At 40.9% G+C, this 24,521-nt stretch overlaps 1 protein-coding gene across 2 annotated transcripts in view; it reads right to left on the minus strand.

Annotated features, from left to right (window-relative positions):
- Positions 1-226: 226 nt before the first annotated feature.
- LOC122795650 (baculoviral IAP repeat-containing protein 1b-like) overlaps positions 227-24,521 on the minus strand; it is a 254,032-nt gene continuing 229,737 nt past the window's right edge. For both annotated transcript variants that reach the window (XM_044063930.1, XM_044063929.1), the window contains exon 4: positions 227-1,660. In XM_044063930.1, the coding sequence (XP_043919865.1) occupies positions 1,299-1,660 (362 nt within the window). In that variant the 3' untranslated portion in view covers positions 227-1,298. The remainder of the gene's footprint in view (positions 1,661-24,521) is intronic.

Here is a 24,521-nt window from a genome sequence, read left to right on the forward strand (position 1 = left end):
CACCCATTTTAAATTAATTTTGTATACTGTGCATCTGTCTAACTGTGACACACGATCTCCCATCCACTCATCAAGATTCCTCTTGAAGAGAGTCAATGAAGGACTCTGCCAAACCTCGACTGGGATTTTATTCCAGAGTGAAGGGAGCCTCTGGGTTCTGTTCATAGCACAAACCTGAAAGCATAGCTTAATAGCAAATGTATAGATTAAAAAATGTTAGAAGATGATTGGTTAAAAAAATCTTCATTATTATCTATCAAACACTCTTTTACATTTTGCTTTCTACAAGTTACTGAATGCACATTTAAAAGCACAGCCATGTAAACAGGATAGAAAGAACTAAACACTTAGTGTACATTAATTATTACTGCATTAATCTCAATTTTATGTAATAAAAACATAAAGGAAAATGTTATTAAGATCAAATTCAATGTGCACTCCTCCTGATTGGGCTCATAACTACATTTTGTTTTATAACAAAGCATTATCAATTTTTCCAACATGAAACTTTTTTTGTCTCTAAATCCACAAACTTAAATGATTGCGAGGAACATTTACATATACTTTTGCATAGCATAATGACTTATTCTTCCTATTTGCTCCTTTATTTACTTGCTCCTTCACTTTGGGAACAGTTTCCCCTTATATAATATTCTGCATGCATACAAAGTTATGTATATGAAACTCTTTTGGTTTGACATGCTATTATATTTCTTATTGAATACATGTACCAAATCTAGAATATATAAACATTAATTTTAACCTGTCACATCAAAATATCCACACTTTACAGTACCCTTGTGAAACAAAGTAGTGTATTCCTTATTGGTTTATATACAGCAGTATGTTTAGAAGATCCTTTGTTTCCTTCATGTGTAAACTTCAGACTAGTGCAATAGAAACGTGTTCATGCTAAACACTAATTTCACTTTTACTCCAATGTGAGAAATAAGACTGAATACACAGGAGATATTTTTCTCCTTTGCAGACAGGATGGAGGCAAAGTGATTGACGTGCTTTTCAGTTGTAAGTTTCAGAGTATCCTAACTATAAAATGTGTTTAAAAATATTAACTGTGACTCCTTTTATATTATGTCCATCTTGAGTCCTTCTCCAGTATAACTCAGTAAGAGGTATGTTTCATTGTTTAGCTTGCCTCTGCGGCCTCTTCAGGAAGTAAATCGATGAAACTGTCCTAGAGGTGATGATGCCATTAGTAAATATAAGGCACGTTATGTTATGCATAATGTTCTTTAATCATCAGTTTCCAACCGTTATTTCCTGCAGGTCCAGTGTAACTAGTTTATAGCAGTTTGGAAAGGCAGCAGCCATTGCCAGTGAACATGCATCCTTTTTGATTGTGGGTGATACTTCTTCATGTCATTAAACATGTTAAAATCCTGTTCATCCAGCAGCCAACCAAGCATATGAATATTCACCAGATTAGGTAGTCTAGAGACACACTGGACAAATGCCCTGACTGTTGCTGGATGAGGTTTTAGTGGACAAGTGTATGCTGTGCTCAGAGTTAAATGCTGTAGACATTTCATTTCATCTAGTGTAAGGAAAAAATCTTTCCATCCAGAATCTGTGATGTTCAGGTTGGTTGAGAGATCAAGCTTCTGTAGTCTACAAAGGGCTTTAGCTTTTGCTACACTTGCTAAGAGAAAATAAAAAAATAAGGTTAGACTGAGATCTATATTACACAATAAAGAACTGCTGATTGTATACATTTTCTTTTTTGGTACCTATGACCTATAAGATATTACAAAGAGAGACTGGGCGATTTAAAAGCATTTAATATACAGGTAATTATAACCCAAGTTTCTTCACAACACTTTGTCAATCCTATATCAGGAAGAAAGGAAACACAAGCTTTAGCAAGTGAAGCATTTCAGATAACTTGATTTTCAGTCTAACCCAGCTGCAGTCTCATATATAAAATGATGTCAGTGGAAATTAAATGACAAGAAATCTAGTAATCAGTTTGTCTCCCACTTCATAGTATCAGAGTAGAACACTATGCTAACAACTCAAGGAGCCATTTAAAACCTAGCCAATCCCCAAAATAAAAGTAGATAGGTAATGGTTTCCAATTCTTTTGTGGAGGGTGTATTTTACTAGGTAGACAAACAATTAACAATAAGCTTGTTTCCGCTAGTAGAGACATGGGTAGCAGACCAGGGGTATATCTGTGGTTCCCCATCCACTGGTCCAGGTTCTGCTTGAATAAATACAGGGAATAACTGCTTCACATGGATTGGAAGCCTGTTCCAGAGAAGGGGAAGCCTCTGACACATATACCTGCTCCTTCAGCATGTCCTATTTATGTTGCTGGTGAGGTTTAGGTCCCTACATCTGGTGCTTTTGATGTTAGTTGTTTTTAAATGTGTAACAGATCCATTAGTGCTGGATCTGAGGAAGATTCGTAGGCTAGACATAGGCCGTCACTCAGCAGCCTGTAGAAAACTGAATCTAGGGACAACAATTTGAGGCTGTCTACATAGGACTTGTTTTCTACCCCTCATATTCTTTTTGTGAGAAATCCCTGATGACAATCCAATTGCTGCATATGCCCAGTGAGGTACATACAGAAATGGGTGTTATTCACAATGATAGACCTTATGAGGGTACAGTACAAGAGGAAAATGACTTGTTTGAACATAGATGCCAGACCTTAACTTATACATTTTGCAACATGGAATAATTTTCTCACCACAGTAGAAACATGTCAGTCAAATGTCAAATCTGTCTATATGTGTTCTCAAGATCCTAATTACAAGGTCTACTCTCAGGGATGTATTATCAGTTTGTAAGTTAGAAGGGGTGGCCTTATTGCTGAAAGATACTATGATGTGCTTTTTAACATTGGGTTTTAAGCCATGACTCTTGCAGCAGTTATTAATCTGTGCCAGACACTCTTGGAAGATATTAGTATCTTGGAGGGGAATCAATGGCTGCTCCCAAGTGGCAATCATCTGCAAACCAGGTCAGCCAGAGCCTCTTGACATTAGCCTTAGATGATGAATTTCTTAAATATATAAAAAGAAAGAAGATTTGTAATGGTCAGAGAGGAGCATAGGGAGTTGCAAAGTATTGCAGTCTATAAAAACAGCTTGATCCGTTCTTAGAGCACCCAGAAGATGAACAATAAAGCACTTCCTTGTAGCTTAGATACTTCCTTTAAACCTTACATTTATAGACAGATAAGGGTGGATTTAGCAGTTGTGCTTGTGACAGTGCAATTCTGAAACCTTGCAGTAAAATAGGGAATAATCTTTGAAGTCAGCTCAAAACATCCTGTTATAGGAGTTCTGCATTGGAGTGATTTGACCATGCAGTGGTTCTGGTGAAACAGTCATCATGGTGAAAGTCAACCAGAAAGCATAGCTGAGTTAGAAGGGTTGTCCATATGAAAGGATGGGAGGGCTTCATGAATCTTAAAATGGCTAACTTAGCAGCCCTGTTCTCACCCATGCTAATGGCTATTTCTAGGTAATCTGGCATCCAGGCCGACCTCTTACCTGTCCCTGTTTAGGAGGATCATTCCTATTTTCAGGCTTGATTTACCCCTGCACATGATGCACCTATTTTTGGAGGTATGGCTCTATTTTCAGACTTGAGTTACCCCTTCAAAGTTTTCTGAATTCTCCCTTACCACATGGGATTTCTGAAGCTGTTTAGTACACAGAAAACTATAGTAAATGACCAATATACTAGTGGCACCAATAACATTAACAAAGAAAACACAAATCTTACGTCTCCCTTTTCCAGAAGCAAAAATAAATTACCTTGTATGGTACAATTCTGCAATAAACCATTAAAATCTACAATTCTTACACTGACTTTGATAATGTGCTTATATTTTCCTGTCATTTTTATTGCTGTTTTATAAATGTGTTTCTGAGTAGAGTACTTCAATACTGCAACTGAGAAGAGCTATGCGCTATTTGGTACTAAAATTGTATGCTAATTAGATGTCCAGATTATTTTTTGGGCTGGATATACCAACTTTTCAGGTGCCTTTGTACCTATTTTCAATGTCTGCAGGTTGAAAGGTATGATTCAGGATGAAATCTGAAAAGTGCTCTGCCCTTGAAAAATACCATGTTATGATATCGGCAAAGTCTTCTGTAACACAGCACTTTAGAAACAATACTTAAGAAACAAAAATTAAGAAATGCATGGCTATATTCTTGAGTAGATACATAATGTTGGCATTACTGTCTCATAATTTATCAGTGTCCACTACTATCCCCCGGATTTAGCAAACATCCGTGCATGAATAACTTATCCCTGCACGGAGGTGACCGTGGCTGTTCAGCATGGCAGTGCGCCATGCATATGTATGAAGATGAGCTGCTGTGCTGTAAAATAGACATGGTTTTGTGTATGAGTGCAGAGGGTGTGTCTGAGAGCAGAGCTCTCACAATACACATGCCCCCTACACTCCAGAATTGCTGTTCGGCAATTTAAAAAACGAGCGAGAATGCTCGTAACACCCCAGCCCATCAGGGTAAGAAATCTGGACAAAGCCATAAGGGACAATCATCCCTACCAAGCCATAAAGTTGATAGAATAACAGGTTTAGCATAAGCAAACAGAGCACACCTACCAACCCGTCAGAGTAAGGAATCTGGACAAAGCCATAAGGGATGATCGTCCCTGCAAAGCCAGAACATTGACAAAATAACAGGCTCAGCATTAGCATGAATATTCTGAAGGGTACAAATTAAAAAACACAACAAATATTTTTTTTTGACATATGCAATAAAGTTTAAGTGTAGCTGTATGGGTGTGCCCATTGCTTAGCTATGCTTAGCCCAGCTGAAATAACAGGATAAGTTAAAAAGCAATAGACCTCCATCATAAGCATAAATGCAATAGTGTAGTGGTTAGAGTGTATTCCTTTCATGTAGTCATTCACAGTTCAAGCCCCACCCTGCTATTTCAATTTATGTGTAAACATTACAATTTTAATTTGTTTGTATATTTATGTAGGAAGAAACTTATTTTTCTCAACCAGGGTAGTGTATTAGGCCCAGATGTGAGGTGTCAGTGTAATAAAGTAGTGAAACCCCCATATAAACACAAGTGCCCCATACAGTATAATCACACAAGAATAAATTAATCACAGCACATTGGGGGATGTCAGGGAAGGTAAATAAATGTATATTATGTAATGAATGATGAATCAATCCCATACAGGTGGTAGACCAATATAATAAAACATAAGCAGTGCTAAGCATTGCACAGCTATGCTGACTGGGTGTAAGGATTGTGTACATATGAATGCTAAGCAATGAATAGCCAGGTAAGTAGATTTGCCCATTGGTAAGCAATGCTGAACCTGCCCTTTTAAGCACTGCCAACCTTAGCTAAGCAGGTTTAGTCGTAGCTTAGCTTAGGTCAGCATTTTCAAAAACGTCCAATCATGGCAAAGGGTGGGAAATCGGCTGTATTTAAACCCCGCAGGTGGGAATACATCTCATAACTGGTTGTAGCTCTCCACTGTAGGCAGTATGGCAGGTGTTGGAGAGTGTATGCACTTTCGGGCACAGCGATGGTCATACAGGAGTCCAAGGTCATAGTAGGACTCCTGGTAAATAAACCATGACATGAAACTGCTGCAGGACCAGTACCAGGGCTCCCAATATAAAGCGGAAGCTTGGGAAATTCTTGCCCATGATGATCTCATCAGTGCCACAGGTATCCCTCAGACTGGTGAGCAGGTCTGGCACCACTATGCTGACTCGAAACGGAGGAAGAGCAAGCTCTTGGAAAATTTGGTCCAAGAAGCAAGACAGAGGGGAGATGTCCCAGAATTGTGTAAGTATTCATAGCAATTACTGTTTACCAAAGTCCAGCCTGTGTATGTGATGGATACATATGCATACATGCGTCTGTATTTTCATTACAGCTGCTGCTGAGTGGGCTGTGATCCAGTAAGTCCATGCCATCAGGTTGCAAACACTATATCATGAGGCTGGTGAGTAACAATCCTGCTTGTAGTAGTCATACCAAATAAATATAAAGGAGTAAAATGTCACCTGGCAGTATAAAAATGTGTATGGTTTCTACTGAATAAACCAGACAATATGACAGTAAAAGTCCCATATAGGTCATATTTAAATAAAAGTGTAACTGCCTGGCAATAAAGTTCTAAATCCTGGACTAGTTGTGTTTACTCTGGTATTGTATGGCCTCACATGTTGCATTCACCAAGATCTGATATCCGAATAGTACTGTTGTGTCAATCGCTGTTTCTCACACTGTGGTACATAAAAAATATGTCTAGGAATGTCTGTATAAGAATGTTGTAATTACAAGGTCAGATTGTACAACCAAGAGAGACTTAGACAGAAAACACTGAAGGAAGAGACAGCAGTTTCTAAATAGCTCACTCTGATGAAACATATGTCCAAAATACGTTCTGTGCTATAGCCAAAGTCCCACCAAACAAATGTGCGAAGTCCAGAAAACAAGAATGGTAGGACACTGCTAAAATTTCTTCCTCCTTTATTGAAACACACAAATATTTCCAAGGATGAGCGCTTTCGGGTAATAACCCTTCATCAGATAAAGTAAGAACAAACACTCCAACAATTTAAATTATCTAGTAACCAATGGGTTGTCAGTAAAAATTCCGCCTTTTTTGCAAGGCGGGCTTTAAAGGTACAGCATCATTTAGTCCTGGATTCCTGTGAGCCATCAATTCCAATATCCATTTAGACTCTAAGGATTCTGTTAATAATTTAATATCTCCCCCTCTGTTGTTTTGTCTGACATTTACTATAGCTCTAAAATGAAATGTATGTGTAGGGTTCTTTTCAATATGCCTATAAAGGGCATTATGTGAATCCTTATTCCGTATGGAAGATAGATGTTGAAGTATCCTCACCTTAAACATATTGTTAGTCTTTCCCACATAGAACCCAGAACATTGTAAACATTCTGCTATATAAACCAAATTGCTTCTCCTGCAAGTGGCCCTTGCCTTGAAGTTAAAAACCATGCCACTAACAGGATGGGTGAAGGTGGTATCCTTATTAATAATGAAATAACAGGATAAGTTAAAAAGCAATAGACCTCCAGCATAAGCATAAATGCAATAGTGTAGTGGTTAGAGTGTATGCCTTTCATGTAGTCATTCACGGTTCAAGCCCCACCCTGCTATTTCAATTTTGTATGTGTAAATATTACAATTTTAATTTATTTGTATATTTATGTAGGAAGAAACTTATTTTTCTCAACCAGGGTAGTGTATTAGGCCCAGATGTGAGGTGTCAGTGTAATAAAGTAGTGAAACCCCCATATAAACACAAGTGCCCCATACAGTATAATCACACAAGAATAAATTAATTACAGCACATTGGGGGATGTCAGGGAAGGTAAATAAATGTATATTATGTAATGAATGATGAATCAATCCCATACAGGTGGTAGACCAATATAATAAAACATAAGCAGTGCTAAGCATTGCACAGCTATTCTGACCGGGTGTAAGCACTGTGTACATATGAATGCTAAGCAATGAATAGCCCAGGTAAGTAGATTTGCCCATTGGTAAGCAATGCTGAACCTGCCCTTTTAAGCACTGCCAACCTTAGCTAAGCAGGTTTAGCCATAGCTTAGCTTAGGTCAGCATTTTCAAAACTATCCCATCATGGCAAAGGGTGGGAAATCAGCTGTATTTAAACCCCACAGGTGGGAATACAGCTCATAACTGGTTGTAGCTCTCCACTGTAGGCAGTATGGCAGGTGTTGGAGAGTGTATGCACTTTCGGGCACAGCGATGGTCATACAGGAGTCCAAGGTCATAGTAGGACTCCTGGTAAATAAACCATGACATGAGACTGCTGCAGGACCAGTACCAGGGCTCCCAATATAAAGCGGAAGCTTGGGAAATTCTCGCCCATGATGATCTCACCAGTGCCACAGGTATCCCTCGGACTGGTGAGCAGGTCTGGCACCACTATGCTGACTTGAAACGGAGGAAGAGCGAGCTCTTGGAAAATTTGGTCCAAGAAGCAAGACAGAGGGGAGATGTCCCAGAATTGTGTAAATATTCATAGCAATAACTGTTTACCAAAGTCCAGCCTGTGTATGTGATGGATACATATGCATAAATGCTTCTGTATTTTCATTACAGCTGCTGCTGAGTGGGCTGTGATCCAGTAAGTCCATGCCATCAGGTTGCAAATGCTATATCATGAGGCTGGTGAGTAACAATCCTGCTTGTAGTAGTCATACCAAATAAATATAAAGGAGTAAAATGTCACCTGGCAGTATAAAAATGTGTATGGTTTCTACTGAATAAACCAGACAATATGACAGTAATAGTCCCATATAGGTCATATTTAAATAAAAGTGTAACTGCCTGGCAGTAAAGTTCTAAATCCTGGACTGGTTGTGTTTACTCTGGTATTGTATGGCCTCACATGTTGCATTCACCAAGATCTGATATCCGAATAGTACTGTTGTGTCAATCACTGTTTCTCACACTGTGGTACACAAAAAATATGTCTAGGAATGTCTGTATAAGAATGTTGTAATTACAAGGTCAGATTGTACAACTAAGAGAGACTTAGACAGAAAACACTGAAGGAAGAGACAGCAGTTTCTAAATAGCTCACTCTGATGAAACACAAATTGTTGTATTTTTAGCAGACACAGCCATGGTTCGAATCCTGGGCGTGGTAGTAAGCTGTATGAATATTTTAACTAGGAATCTGAGAATATGTGTAAAAACAGTCAGGTAGTGTTAACAAACATTCCCCCCACAGGTCTTCCAGGTAAGTGAAGTTGAAAGTAGCTATAAGACGGATGAATTATAACTGTGTACAAACATACCACTGGCCAAACCAAGGCCATAGGGTATTGTAATAATACCTGTAGAGTACTGATCATTAAAGTTGTGAGTACTGCAAGGATATACAAGTTATTAACTGAGATCTCCCCCCCACCCACCATATCTGCAACAATAATCTAAACACACAAATTAATGGGTATGTTTTACACAAAACCTACTGTTGGGACATATGTCCTATTGTTCAACAAATACTGAAATGTGTTTCTATTAATGTTTCATGTTGAAATACTATCATTGGTGGCCTGTTGCTATCAATGTAACCTGCATGCTGTTGTAATGGCCACTGTGGTTCCATATATGCATGTGTTCTGTTTGCTATGCAACTGTTCCAAATCTGTTGTTTTGGGTTAAATGGAATATCTATGCATGCTGTTATAACAAATCCTGGATTGTGTTAACTATTACTAACTCACATATGTTCTACAACTGCAACACCATAGCATGTTTGGGAAGACCGGTCCCGGCAGACCCACCTCTCCCACCTCATCTGGCCATGGTACCAGGCCGCAGCACATCTGGGACCCACCCCTGGACCTCCTTGTCCGCTGGTCTTGCACCACCTATGGGTGGAACCACCTCAGGGGATGGGGCTCATTCCCCCCCCCCTAGGAGCGGGCGTGGACAGGATATCGTCACTTGAAGCCAGGTCTGGGGATTGGTGCTTAGCAAGCTCCAAAAGGAGTTTGGAGATCTGCTACACCAGCTTGAGGGCCATGTGGCACAATTAGAGGGTCAGCCTACCCCTCCTGCTCAGTCGCCAGCACAGCCACCTTCGGGGCTGTAAAGGTGCAGTGGTGGCTGCCCATGAGTGGGGACCTCAGTCCCACTGTTTCCATTTGGAGGCTCATGGGCTTCCGATTTCCAAACATCCCGCCCTGTCCAAGGTGTGTACCCCCACATGTGTCATATACTACCCCTGTATGCTGTCTTGTCTGTCTTGTCTGTCTTCCTACCCAACCTACCTTCCCAAATATACCTACTATCCTTCCCCAACATCCCACTCTCACCTTAAAAAAAAAAAAAGGACAATCTGTTCCCAAACAAAATTATGCCCCATACCTAGTTGTCCATTTCGCACACATGTCCACTGGATACATGTAATCTGGTCTAATTGGCTTCACAACACATTATTGTTGTCCTCACCCTTCTCTCAGGGGTTTGAGTGTCCAAATATACCTCCAAATTTAGTATATATGCACAACTGTTGCTGTAGAAGAAATAGACAGCTATGGACCTTCCCTACACCCATCTTGCACATCCCTAGCTACTTTCCCTGTTGTCTTTCCCCTCCGTGTGCCCCTTTTTCACCACTTTCCTATCACCCCTTTTTTCTTTTAATGAAATTAGCATGGGAGTAGGTGGGAGTAAGCTCTTTTTAGCAGTAGTAAATGGGATAAATCCTGTTTGTGCAGCGCTAAGCAATGCCTACACAGATTAAGCACTTTTAAGGCTAACTGTCTGTAAGCATATTTAACCAGATGTAAGCATATGTATGTATGTAGTGCATTTGGACATTGGATCTACACTCTGAACCTCTTGCTGCAACAAATCTGACCAAAGGTTGTGTAAATGGGGGTGAAGGGGCCCAAACTATGGACCTCTTGTAATTATAGCCCTTATTCCATCCTCCACAGCTCAACTGTTCTGCCTTGCAACAAAATAATAAGGCCTGCCACATCCCGGACCCAGGGCCTTGTAAACTATGATCAGAGCAATGTACCATTACACTATCTGAGCCCTACAAAATAGTGATGACATTCCAAACATATCAGTTAGTACAGTCATCCAACAGCAGGGAAAGAAGTCTGTAGAATCAGTCAGGCAGTCTATATATACATGTATGTATGTATGGAGATGCATATATGTGGACAAATATATACATGATACATATATAGAGAGAGAGAGATATACATCCACAGTCATATCCACAAATATGTATATATATATATATATATATATATATATATATATATATATATATATATATATATATATATATATATATATGTGTGTGTGTATACATAAATATACAGAAATATATGACAGCTACAAAGATATGGCAATCAGAGGGGCTGCTGCACACTGGAATTCTAAATCTGGAAGCTCACCCACTGGAAGTATTCCTTAAAATGGGGAACAATGACATCTGTGCTGTAACAGAGACCTGGATAAAGGCAGCAGGAAGCACCACTCCATACCAGCCTGTACATAATTCCACAACATTTGGTTACAGAACGTGGACTGAAGCTCCATAGGTAGTGGTATTTTCATATTCATAAAGGATGCACACACCTCCAGAGTGGTAGACCAACATTATGCATAACAGATCCTGCAGGTGTAGCTGACAATGGGTAAGACAGTGGTTCAGGTTGTAGCCTGCGATAGGTCCCATACATTTCCCAAGACTCACACCCCATGTCCATAAACACCCTGGAGAATATTAGTGTCCAACCTAACACTCTCATACTGGTTGACTTCAACTACCCCACCTTTAAGTGGGAAAGCTACTTATGTACCGATGCACATGCCCATCACAGCGACCCGGTCCTTCCTAACATGGGCGACTGTTGCTCTACACCAATAGTCAACACCTCGCTTGTTATATAGGAACACAAAGTAATCACCTTTGGAAATCCACAGCCATCCTACCCCTACTGCACAGGTAACCATTGTGAAAAGCCTTTCCAAAGCTAACTATGGCCTCATAAAAGTAGAGGTGGCTAACCTCACGTCAGCCATGCAAATGGAGACTAGTTGCATGACAGCTGAATCAAACAACAATGCACTATGAACATGTACACAAATGCATGGATACCACCTTACCCAATACAACCAGGACCCTCACCTCCAAAAAAAGCTGTCCCCTGCCATAAAGAAACTGTACAACAGAAGGAGGGAACCGATGTGGAATAAGGTGAGGTCCCAAGACAGGAAATAAACCCTTATCAGCCACAATGAATAGTTGAGATTCCTCATCAAATACTACAAAGTTAGCTGTGAGAACAGACTTGGAGCACATAGTGAAGACAACCACAAGGTCTCATACAGTTATGTAAAGAATCTCCATGGCAATACCAAGAATTGTTCTGAGCAACCAGACAATGGTACCTCCCAGACTGAGCCAACAAATGATGCCAATATACTGGCTGGCATCTTGAGTGCAAACAGTACCCCTCAACCCCACCAAAGGACCAATCACAATACCAGTGCGCAGCCAGGCACCCAGTATTACTGCAGCACAGGTTACAACACCACTGTCCAGGGCCAAGAATACAGCCTCTGTGGGACCTGAGAATATCCCTGGCTGTATTCTACATGAACTACAGAGTGACCTGGCACATTACCTGTGTGTCCTGTTAAAGCACAGCCTCACCTCATGCTTTGTCCCCACTGAATTGTGCACTGCTACAGTGACCCCTCCTCATAAATGAGGTGTAACTACAGACCCTGGGAAATACTGCCCTAACTGACTGACAAGTCTGTTATGCGAAGCTATGGAATGCATCATCATGCACCTAATAAACAGGGATATGGGAATCTGCAGACTGAGGATCCCACACAGTTTACCTTTGTGAAGGGTATGTCATACCTGCTCATTCAACCTGGTCAACCTCTTGCCATCAGTCACCTGAGCTGTGGATTAAGGCAAGGTGACACCTATAGCCTACACTGACCTTGCCAAAGCCTTTGATAACATTCCCCACTCACTAAGTTTGGCATCAACCCCTATATCACTAGGTGTGAACAGAGGCACAAACACAGGGGTAGATTGGACATACTGCTGTCATACATTGAGACAGCTGCAGATGTCACTGGGTTTATTGTAACATCCTTTATGAGGTATAAGACATTGGTAATGCCAATAGATGTGAGCATTTACGGACTGCATTCCCCAGAGTCCACAACTGATATACCAAAGACACCAACTCTCTGGTGAACACACAAAACATGACAGGCAGACACGTGGCCAGTTTGTGGACAGTGTGCCAGTGGAGAGGTATGTCAAAGACATATCACTGTGACTGGTGACGTCACACACTAAATGCATGTCCACACAAACCCTGTCAAGCTAACAATCCACCATATGTATAACAGCACTGATGACATAGAATCTGTTCACACCTCTGGGGATATGTTCCCCATGTTTGTTGGCTGTCTCCACATGTCCTGTCTTGTGACATACTGCCACCCAGTGTATGTGAATCTGTAGGCCACCACCTCTGTAATGTCCCTCACACAGACAATGAAATGGGGCAAGGCCAACATTAAAGAATGTTCCATATGTCGGAACTAGCAGCAGTGTCTAGGCCCATAGCACGACACAGTTTGGGCACCTACATAGTGGTATGGCCAAAGCAATACCTGGCATCTGTACAGAGGACAGACAGAAAGTAGATAGCCAACAGGTTATGCATTAGGATGAATGTATTGAAAGATGCACGTCTGAAACTGAAAGGTATGCCATTACTACATGACAGCAGTCCTCAATGACATGTCCAAAGAGCATAATAGTTTACAGTTAATATCAACATATCAGATCAATATCCAATAGGAGATACATATAAACATACAGCTCAAACACGTAGAACAAGATACTCAGTACTCAGAGTCCAGCTTTGCATGCAGGGGTGTATGGTTCCAGTACTACAATCTGCAATCTACTCTTACTTGAAAAAGCACTGTTAAAAGTACTAATGAAATGATACCATGTGCGTTAAACTATTTCTGTCAACCAGTGCACTGTAGCTGGTGTAACACGCAAGTGTGACTGCATATAACTTGGGATACTACCCATGTATGAAACAAATCCAAAGAGAACAGATTGTGGTACTACCCATGTATATCCAGGTGTCCCATACAGCATACTCACACCCCTTGCTACTGTAATGACAACATATAGAGGCATATTATGTACAGGGAATTAAGTACACTTATTAAAGATGTCATTACCCTTCCATTTTATCAGACTGGAATGTGATCATTAGTTACCAAGGCTAAGTTATGCTTAGCAGATGTACCATTGCTTAAATGTAAATTCTAAGCAGATTTGCGCATTGGTAAGCAAAGCCTACATGGTGTAAGTGCCTATTCGTTTAACCGTACGTTAGCACCGCTTACTGTCGGGCAAACCCAGTTAAAGCTGCTCAAAACTACCTTAACCATTCTGTATCCAACAGTTCTTGTTCTGCCTAGCAACAAAATTAAGAGCACTTGTAGGTCTTGAACCCAGGACATTGCCTACCATAGCATATGCAATTTACCAGTAGGCCACCTCAGCTATATTGTTTATGGATGTTATCTCAAGCATACCCTTCTTTACAGCCAGTCTACAACAGGGAAGAGACAAGTGTGCAATTAGGAAGGATTGATATCTATAAATATATATATCTGAATAGAAACATACATAGAGAGAGGGTGAGATATGTAGGGAGATCCGTATATGTGTACAACAATATATAGATATATTAACAATAAATACTGACGTGTACACATACACACACACATATATATATATCTATACATATATACACATACAAACATACACACACACACACACACACACACACACACATATATATATATATATATATATATATATATATATATATATATATATATATATACATACACACACATACATACATGATGTCCCAAAATGCCCATACAAACATATGCTGCTGATACACCACCCACAACTGGGGCAGCATGCACATTTGGATACAAAAGCAGCCATGACACTCACATCTGCCTCCCCACAGTTCAAATAAATTAGTGAACAGTACACTGCTACAAAATCATGATAGGCTAGACACAATGCCCAGACATACAACAATCTCTTAGCAAAACAAATAAAATGCCTGAACATAGCAAAGAAAAATACAACCAGCCAGTAATTCACACATTTGTATTATACTCTGGTGTCTTGGCCAAAGCCTTCAAGGAGTAAACATCACCAGAAATGCATGTCTTAATCCCAAGAAGCAATTAACAGCTAATTACATAATTGAATACACAGCCTCCAATTACACTTGTCATTTAACCCCCTATGGGATAAAATATCACAGTTAATATTAATTCATTGAAGACTGTACATAACAATTGTCCTTTTATGAATGTATCATCACACTGAGGAACAGACTTTTTCAGAAACAGTACCTTGAGACCCACTACTGCCCCCATGGTGTGATTTATTCAAATGTACAGCTGTAGAGCTGACATATTTCTTATCAGTAATATGTCTGACGTGTTCTAACAGCCTAGTTTTAAAACATGTGTTACTGTCCCCCACATAAAATATGTTACAAGGTCATCCAGGAGCATTCCCTATACACCTACCTCTTGAATGTACAGACTTCAACATGTTTCCCAGCCATTCCTCCCAGCAGGAATTACAGCAGTAAAAGGCCCTTTTTCATCAGAGGCCCAAGGAGAAAAGCTCCACAAAGAAAAATTACAGAACACATTTAGTTATTTAGACATGATCAGTATACACACAAATTACAAGAGACATGTTTTACAGTGGTATGCGACACATAAACAGTTACAGTGGAGAGAACAAACGAAAATATTAATTTTAAAAATAAAGGTAATTAATAGATTTGTGGTGTACAGCTGAAATTTGGAACATAGGTAGAATACATACATGGTACACAGGTACAGTACATACATTGTTGATTAGCCAGTGTTTGTGAGTAAGATTGAAAACTATTATCAAGCGCTCTAGATTTTGTATGTATACGTTATCCACTTTCACTAGCCTGGGGAGCAATCATGGCACTGCCAACTTTGCTTGAGATGTTGCCTGATGAGGTCTTTAAAGGAGGCTTTGGATTATGTGTTTTGAATGGTAGTAGGGACAGAGTTCCATTTTTTAGCCACTGAACTACTATATAGTGCATCTCCAAAGCTATTGTAGCTGTTGGTGACTTCTAGTAATAGTTTGCATGATGATCTAAGAGGCCTTTTGGCTGAGTGATGCTGTACTAGGTTTTTGAGAGCAGGACACTTTTTGGGGAGGTAATAGATAGAATGACAAGCAGAGCTGATTGTAGGTTAGGAGGTTGGGTAGTTCAAGCCAGTGGAGCTGTCTCAAAGCAGTACAGTGATGAGTTCTATATGAGCAATTTGCAGCAAAGTGGGCAATTCTGTTATAGCAGGCTTCCATTTTGCTTAGTTCAGTTTTGTTGAGATTAATCAGAATGGGAGATGCATAGAGTAGGGTGGAAAGAAGTTGGGAGCGAGCAATGGCTGATCTTGTGTTGTTGGTAAGAAACGGTTTGATACGGTAGAGTGACCCCAGTTTGGCATGTACTTTTTTAATAGTTGAGATGACTATCAAATTTTAGGTGGGAGTCTATGGTTATTCCCAATAGCTGAGCCTGTGCCACTGGAGCAATTGGAGTAGCATTTGTGGAGTAGATAGTGAATTGACTGTTAGTGTTTTTGTTAGAACTGGTTATATTCATAAGCTGACTTTTCTTTGGATTGAGGATAAGTTGGGCTTTGGTAAGGTAGTTTTCAACGTCAGAGAATGCTAGTTAAGTTGCTTGCAGGAGGGTGGGAATGTTTTGTGCAGCACAGATTAAGGTAGTGTCATCTGCATACTGAATTATAGATGCATGCGGTGTGGAGGTATGGAGGTCATTTGTGAAGACTGTGAATAGTAGTGGTCCTAAGATAGAACCCTGTGGGACTCCTATAGTTATGGGCAGCTGAGGAGAGAGAGAATTTCCCATTTCACAGCTTGGTACCTGTCAGTTATGTAGCTTTGGAACCAGGTAAGAGTGGAATTTGACAGATGATATTGGTTTAGTTTGTTTAGCAGGATTTGGTGTGAGACATTGTCAAATGCTTTGGACATATCCAAAAAAAGAGTTGACACTTGTAGGCCTTCATTTTTGAGAGGGTTTACTGTGTCTGTGAAGCAGAGGAGGGCTGTAGTGGTACTATGGGCAGGTCTGAAATCATGCTGAGTAGGTGACAGGATGTTGCTGTCTAGGAGATAGTTTAGCATCTGAGTATGGATGCATTTTTCTAGGATTTTGGCCAGGGAGGAGAGTAAAGCAATGGGTCTGTAGTTATTAAGTTCAGTGGAGGTCCTGCCTTTATGTATGGGTGTAACATAGGATATTTTCCAGAGTTTGGGCACATAGTTTTCAACAATTGATCTGTTTATGAGAGTGGAGACTGGGATAGCAATAGCATCTGCTGTGAGTTTCAAGAAATAGCTGGGGAGTAGGTCGGCTGCTGTTGATGAGGTTTTTAGTTTGGAGAGCATGCTTTTGATTGAGGTAGTGGAAACTGTTTTGAGGGTAAAGCTTGTATTAGTCTTATTTGTGTTGGGGGGATAGTGAGGAAGGAACTGTCCTGTGATACTAAGGATAGAATTGAGTTCACAAAGTGGGAGATGAATTGTGTTTTGATGGGAACTTTAGTGTCAGGGGTGGTTGGTTTGGGGGTAGCCTTTTGGGTGGATTTTAGTAGCTGGTTTACATTTTTTCCAAAATATTTGCGGGTTGTGTTGGTATTTAGTTTGTAATGTTGTGTAGTAGGATTTTTTGTCCAGCCTAATGCATTTTTTTTTAACGGTTGCGCAGTTCTTGGTACTTAGTTAGACTTTGTGTTTCTTTGTTTTTTTTGATAGTAAAGCCAGGCAGTGTCTCTGGACTTGAGGATTTGTTTGGTTTCTTTACTGATCCAGGGGTTTGTAGAGGTTCTAACCTTGATTTTGCGCAATGGAGCGACAGTGTCTAGGTGTTGTAGAAATGTTTTGTTGAAATATGCTACAGCCTGGTCAAGTGGGAGGGTTTTTAGGGGGGGGGGGTCCAGTCACAGTTACAGAGTAAAGTGTTGAGGACCTCAGGAGAGAATCTTTGTTGTGTTTCTAGTGGATATATAGTTAGTGGTTTTGCATATGCTTGTTCTACTATGTGTAAAGTATATTATGTTGTGGTCACTTAAGGTGTCTGGGAGATTGCCTGTGTGAGGATACAATGTGGGGTTGTTAGTTAGGACCCAGTCAAGGATGGATTCTCTTTTAGATTTTTTATCACATCTAGTTGGAATTTGGACTAGCTGCTGGTAGGCATGGAGATTTATTAGATTACTTAGTGGTTCTGATATACAGGTGAACCAATCTAGGTTGAAGTCCCCCAGAATAAGGGTTTCTTGTGAGTATGTGGAAGAGCACCAGGATAAGAAGTCTTCAAGGCTAGCAGGTGTATTACCAGGTGGAATATAGATCACAATTTTGGTGATGACCTTTTTAGGGTGAAGTTGAAGTTGTGAGATAAGTATGTCCCAATTATTGGGGGAGGGGTAGGAGTTTGGTAATTGACGGACAGTTAAGTTAGACTTGTACAGTAAGGCAGTTCCGCCCCCTTTACGAAGTGGTCTGTCTTCTCTAATGATATTGTAGCCGGTAAAGAGAACTTCTGAATTAGCTATGTTTTTATTTAGCCAGGTTTCTGTTAAAGCAACTATGTCTGGGGAGTAGTGTGCTATTGTGGCCTGGAGTTCAGGTATTTTATTTTTGATACTTCTAATATTAATATTTAGCATTAAAAGATGGTTGGTTTTGCTGCTGTTCTTGATTTGCCCAGGGATGAAGAAAGTGGGGGTGTTATGTTCTGACATTTGCGTTGGAGCAGTTTGTGTTGGACAGGATGGATTTGGGCCTGGGTTGGGATGGATATCCCCACTGATGGTGAGCCTGGAGTTAAAATGGTTATACAGATGCTGGAGTTTGGTGAGGAGTGTGAGAAAGTATTGTGTTTTTTGGAGTAGGAATGAGAGCATATGTGTTTAGTTCTGAATTGGTCCGTTATGTAGTTCTTGAATAACTGTGGGCAGATATTATTATAATGTGTGGTGTCTGTATATGAGAGTGCATAATGCAGTGTTGTGCTACTAAGTTTAGGGATATTGCTAGAGTGATAACTTGTGGTGTTGTAAAGAATTATGAGAAGACAGACTAGACTTAGTTGTGTGATAATCATGGTTATAAAGTTTAAGTTGTTTCTAGGTGGGGGGGTCTGAATAGGAATTATAGGGTTGCACTATATGTGGATGGGGAAGTAGTGTGGGTGATGTAAAAATGCCGAGTGGGAATGAGAGTGATTGGGAGTATTTTGTGTGGAGCAAGTTGGTGTGGTATAATGTGATATGACTTGAGGAGCTGTGATTGGTGGAGGTGATGTGAGGGTGAGCTGTGGGTATGGCTGTGATTACTATAAATGTAGAGGCAGTGGGGTGGGAGGGAATAGGGGGCAGGGCAGGGGAGCGGAGAGAGCCCGAGCGTTAGCGAGGGTGAACGGAGCGGGGCAGAGCTAACCAAGACAAGAGAAAAAAGTAAGTATTACTTTACAAATCTGAACACTTTTAAAACAAATTCCTGAGGTCTAATGGCTTACTGGCAAGCAGAATGTAATTGCTGAAGAGTACTTGTGTCCTGGTGGGGGACTAGAAATTTAAAGATGGCTCCATGCTCAGCAGGGTTCTAATATAGACTTTGTATTGGGGGAGGGAAATAGCACAAGGGGTGTAAATCAGGTGGAATGCAAAGAAACCAGAGAGGCAATCAGTGGAAATCAATGAAGGCCTCAGAAGGGGTAAGTAATAATTCAAACTACCTGTAAAGTGAAGGAGAGAAGAGACAGCAAAGTTTATAAAGGCTGGGAGTGTGTCTTCACATTGACTTGCTGATTAGTAACCAGTTTGTGCACAGATTAGAGTAGGGAGATACATTAGCAATGAAGGGGAATGTATAGAGATGCAAATAAACAGGTGGGCCTTCAAGTGATACAAACTAAGGCAGAAAGCACTGAGAGGGCTGCTTGATGATTAATTTAGTCACAGGGATGTGAATTAAATGTATACTGTCTATTGGACAGTTAAGATTACTGTATTAGTGGGAGGGGAACACAAGGCTACAACAGTCAGTTTTATTAGCAAGCTGAGAACTACTAAGAAATACTGCTAATGTAATAGCTTCACTCTCATAAAACATACAAGCAGAATGTCTGGGTGGACTGACCCTGCTCTTGAGGCTCAAAATGTATATCCTTGTTTAGTTTGCAGTACTGATTCCTTCTTATACTGTATGGGTGTAGTGGTAGCCGCAGACTGCAGATTTGCTTGAGTGTGCTCCTGCTCTTGAGGCTCAAAATGTATATCCTTGTTTAGTTTGCAGTACTGATTCCTTCTTATACTGTATGGGTGAAGTGGTAGCCGCAGACTGCAGATTTGCTTGAGTGTGCTCCTGCTCTTGAGGCTCAAAATGTATATCCTTGTTTAGTTTGCAGTACTGATTCCTGAGGCTCAAAATGTATATTCTTGTTTAGCTTGCAGTACTGATTCCTTCTTATACTGTATGGGTGAAGTGGTAGCTGCAGACTGCAGATTTGCTTGAGTGTGCTCCTGCTCTTGAGGCTCAAAATGTATATCCTTGTTCAGTTTGCAGTACTGATTCCTTGTTATACTGTATGGGTGAAGTAGTAGCCACAGACTGCAGATTTGCTTGAGTGTGCTCGGCAAGCAGAAGGTAATTGCTGAAGAGCACTTGTGCTCTGGTGTGAGACTAGAATACTACTGTATGACATCTGGACAAAGCCTGACATAACTGGTGGACAGATGCCCAAATACACAGCCATACATGAAATATTGCTGTTATACACTGAGAAAGTTGCTGGTGTTATAGGGTTTGTTGTAACATATATTTTTTGAAGGATATAAAGTCAGAGGAATAAAACGGATGTTACCATCTACATAATGCAGTCACCAGAGTATGCTACTGATTTGCCAAGGACAACACCTGTCTGGGGAACAGCCCATACATAATAGGCTAACCTGTGGCCATTATGCGGGTGGCCCTATAGTTGAGAGCAATGCAGACACAGAACTTAGTTAGACTGAAACCCATGCAGAAGTAGCATGTGCAGAGAAACCCTGTTATGCTAGCAGTATTCCAGACACATAACAGTAATACTCACATTCTAAGTCTTGAACCTTCCCCACCATTTAGTTGGCTTGTCTCCACAAGTGTTGTTGTAAGAGGTAGTAGCCCACACAACTTCAGGATGTCTTCCTCACAAGTAAGGGAAAGGGCCAACGCCTACATGGAGTACTCATTTATAGGAGTGTGTTACCATGACATTGGCTATTGGAAGAACTACACAGCTGGTCTGCATGCAATTAGCAAGTGGGAAACTCCAATAGGTGCACAGGCCATCACCTGGTCATGAGCATCACCTGCAAAAGTCATGCTGCCACCTATCCAAACCACCTCTATCCCTGTAGTGCACAGGGAGAGGAGAGAGAGAGAAATAACAAATGAGACATAAAGTGGAAAAGAGAAGAAAGAAAAAAGGTAAGTGGAACATGTAAGCAAGTAATTGAATCTAGTACTTGGTCTGTAATAATGGGAAATATGGTTTGGAGGAATATATGTCCCAAGACATGCTGTACTAATGTCCTGCTAAACAGCTGCTATGGCCATAGCATCTGACCCTCTCTGCAGTGGGAGATTTCACAGATATACCTCTTAACTATACAGATCCTCAAAGAATGTCCACATTTTACCATCATGTATTTTTGTCTGTTCCTCCTGAGATCTGTACTTTACTGGCAAATAGCTGAGGATTGAAGTCATCAGGTAATGACAAACACTTGAGTTTGAGACTCCACATCCTTAAAAATATTCACTGTAATGCTAAATGTATCATTCTATGAACTTCCTATATTTGTAGCAGGTATATTAAAGTCTGTCCCTATTTATGTCCCCCATCATTTTAGCCATTGTCCAGATGTGATGCTCTGAGAGTTTGTGAAGTGGGAACACAGCTCATGAGCATGACTCATCTGTGAAAAGACAGCTCATATATGACAACTGAAGGGGTGTCTGTCAAATAGTTGTGACTGTGCCACTGCTAGGCCAGTTAATGGGATGTTTTCCATATCCATGTTACCTGTGATGAGTATGACACATGTTTGCCTTGTAAAGGTAAGACAGCTTTAAAGGGCATGTGTATAGTAGAGTACTGTTGCAGACGTGTGTTGAACTGCATATGATATATTGACTTAATGACATTCAACTGTACAGTATTCTGCTGGACAATAAGCACATTTTTGACTGATATCTGTAGTCACGTACACATATACCTGTGTTATGACACACAAACCATTGGCAGGTCTGTGAGCAATGGCATTATAACATAATAGCTTACTTATGACTGTTGGACATCTTCCAGGTTATCACAGTGATGCCAAACCCTACTGTGCAATCAACGTACTAATGTAAGGTGCAGCTATATTAATATAGTATCAATACTGATGTCCCTTTTGAAACCCATTTATGTGTGCCATTGTTCAGATATACTGCTGTAACAGGTTGATAAGTATGATTGAGCAGTAAGACTGTAAATACAGTGTGCCACACTTACATTCAATAGAAATGTATACCAGGTATCCCCTGAGTACATGTAATGTATGCATATGTTCAACTGGAAGGCACAAAACTAATCACATGGGTTTCAAGCAGCCAGGTAAATAGGTTGTGCATGTTGCATATGTGTGTTATAGCAGAGTCAGTGCATACAACAGACATATATGTGTACAGCTACTGGTGGTTGCATTGCCCTGACACTGATGTGGGTACTGGAGTAGGCATGATTATCAGGTATTAATCAGACAAGTGTCCACCTGTGTTATGAGCCTCTGTCCATGCCTACCACTACCAGGTATCTCAACACCTATATACAGTGGATATCACAAGTGCACACACCCATGTTGGAATGCCAGGTTTGTGTGCTGTATGACAATCAGGCCACAGAAGGTCATTTTATAATGTTTCTCATCTTGAATGTGACCCCTAATACAATCAAAGCTGTTTCTAGGAAGGTGAGCAACTACTGCCAAGTGAAGATGTGCCATGATGTTAGAGTCCAGACTAAGATGGATAAATGCTGTACCCATCTCAAGAGGTCCATACACAAGTTTAAGGGTGTGCACACTCATTCAACTGGCTTATTGTACTGAGTATTATTTCCATATGTTTTCATGAACCAGACTGTTATGTTTTCAATTGAATTGTACAGGCTATAGGTCACACAACAGGTGGGAACTTTTATGAAATGAGCTATTGTTGTGTCATGTTCCAATTGCACAAATACCAGAGAGTGTATCAGGGGTGTATAGCCTTTATATCCACAGTAGCTATATGGGCAAAGCAGTACCTGACCTGTATATCCAGCCTCTACCAAGGTCCATGTATGACAGCAGCAATACACAAACCACATAACAGGTTGCTACACTGGCTGTACAGGGACACATAGGTGCAGGCAACAGCTTTGAAGCAAGTCCACCTACATTGGAGCAAGCAGGTAAGTTCACAGGTGACATCCTGTAAGGCTGACTATGACTGTGAATCGGACATATCCACAAAGCCAAGGACAACTGCAGCCATGTCTCCACATATGTTGTAAGTCTCAGATGAAACAACACAATTCACCCTGCATTGGGGGCAAAGAACACTGCATACACACATGCCGTGAATATAGGCAACCTGCATCACACAGGTTAGGTGGGAATATCTCCACTCTGTCCACCCCAGTCATACATGGAGATATGCACATCAACCACACTCCTCCCCACAGCAATGGTGAGCATGTACATATTGCCTACTGATGGCAACAACAGCATATCTCCATGGGGCATACTAACATCAGTGTATGCCTCCTACATGAACTCAGGCATGTGCTCAGAGCTCCATCACACACCACAGTCAAACACAGACCTGCCACCATACATGCACCATCCACATGGAAGATGACCACTATCAACCTTCTACACAGAAATGAATGGAGGCTAGAGGATTATACAATCAAGTGCCAACATCGGGGGGAATATGATAGCTCAGGGACAGGCGTGTAATGCAAGCTGCTATAGCCATAATAGATTGGAGGTTTCTAGGGTAGTCTGGATTATTTGCAAGTAATATCCACTGTCGATGTGCATTTTGACAACCGTATGAGATCCTGTGACCTTTTCCTGTTCATGTCTTCCAGGTTACATGCAGAGTGCTCGCCTACCAGCATTCATTATTGCGGAAACCGACATCATCACCCAATGTGTGATTGGACATTATGCCCTGTCATGTGGACGGACAGCAGATGATGTGCAGGAGAGGACTGTCCTGTGAAACAGTGTGGTCCACAGGGTAAATGATGCTGGACTGCACAACAGAACTTTCATGCATGTGCAGCATTAGGCCACCAACGTCAAATGTCATGCCCATTAATGGGTTGCTGCTGTATCAAGGGACCGGCTAGACGCAGGTGAGGGCTCAGCCACCCAGCCCCCACCGACACCCACTGAGGAGCTCCTCACCACAATTGGCCGACATGCCGAATGCACAGGCCATGACGCTGAGGGAAGCATTGTGGAGGTGGGCTGCACACAGACACACACACACACACACACACACACACACACACACACACACACACACACACACACACACACACACACACACACACACACGCACACTCAGACACACACACAGGATGAGGACCATAAAGGTAAGGGCCCAGTGGGGATTAGTACACTAATGTAGCAGACATACATGTATCTCTACTGTATCTACATGCATGTG

Source organism: Protopterus annectens, chromosome 2.part2 (assembly GCF_019279795.1).
Source record: "Protopterus annectens isolate FY-2018-M chromosome 2.part2, PAN1.0, whole genome shotgun sequence".
Lineage (NCBI taxonomy): Eukaryota > Metazoa > Chordata > Ceratodontiformes > Protopteridae > Protopterus > Protopterus annectens.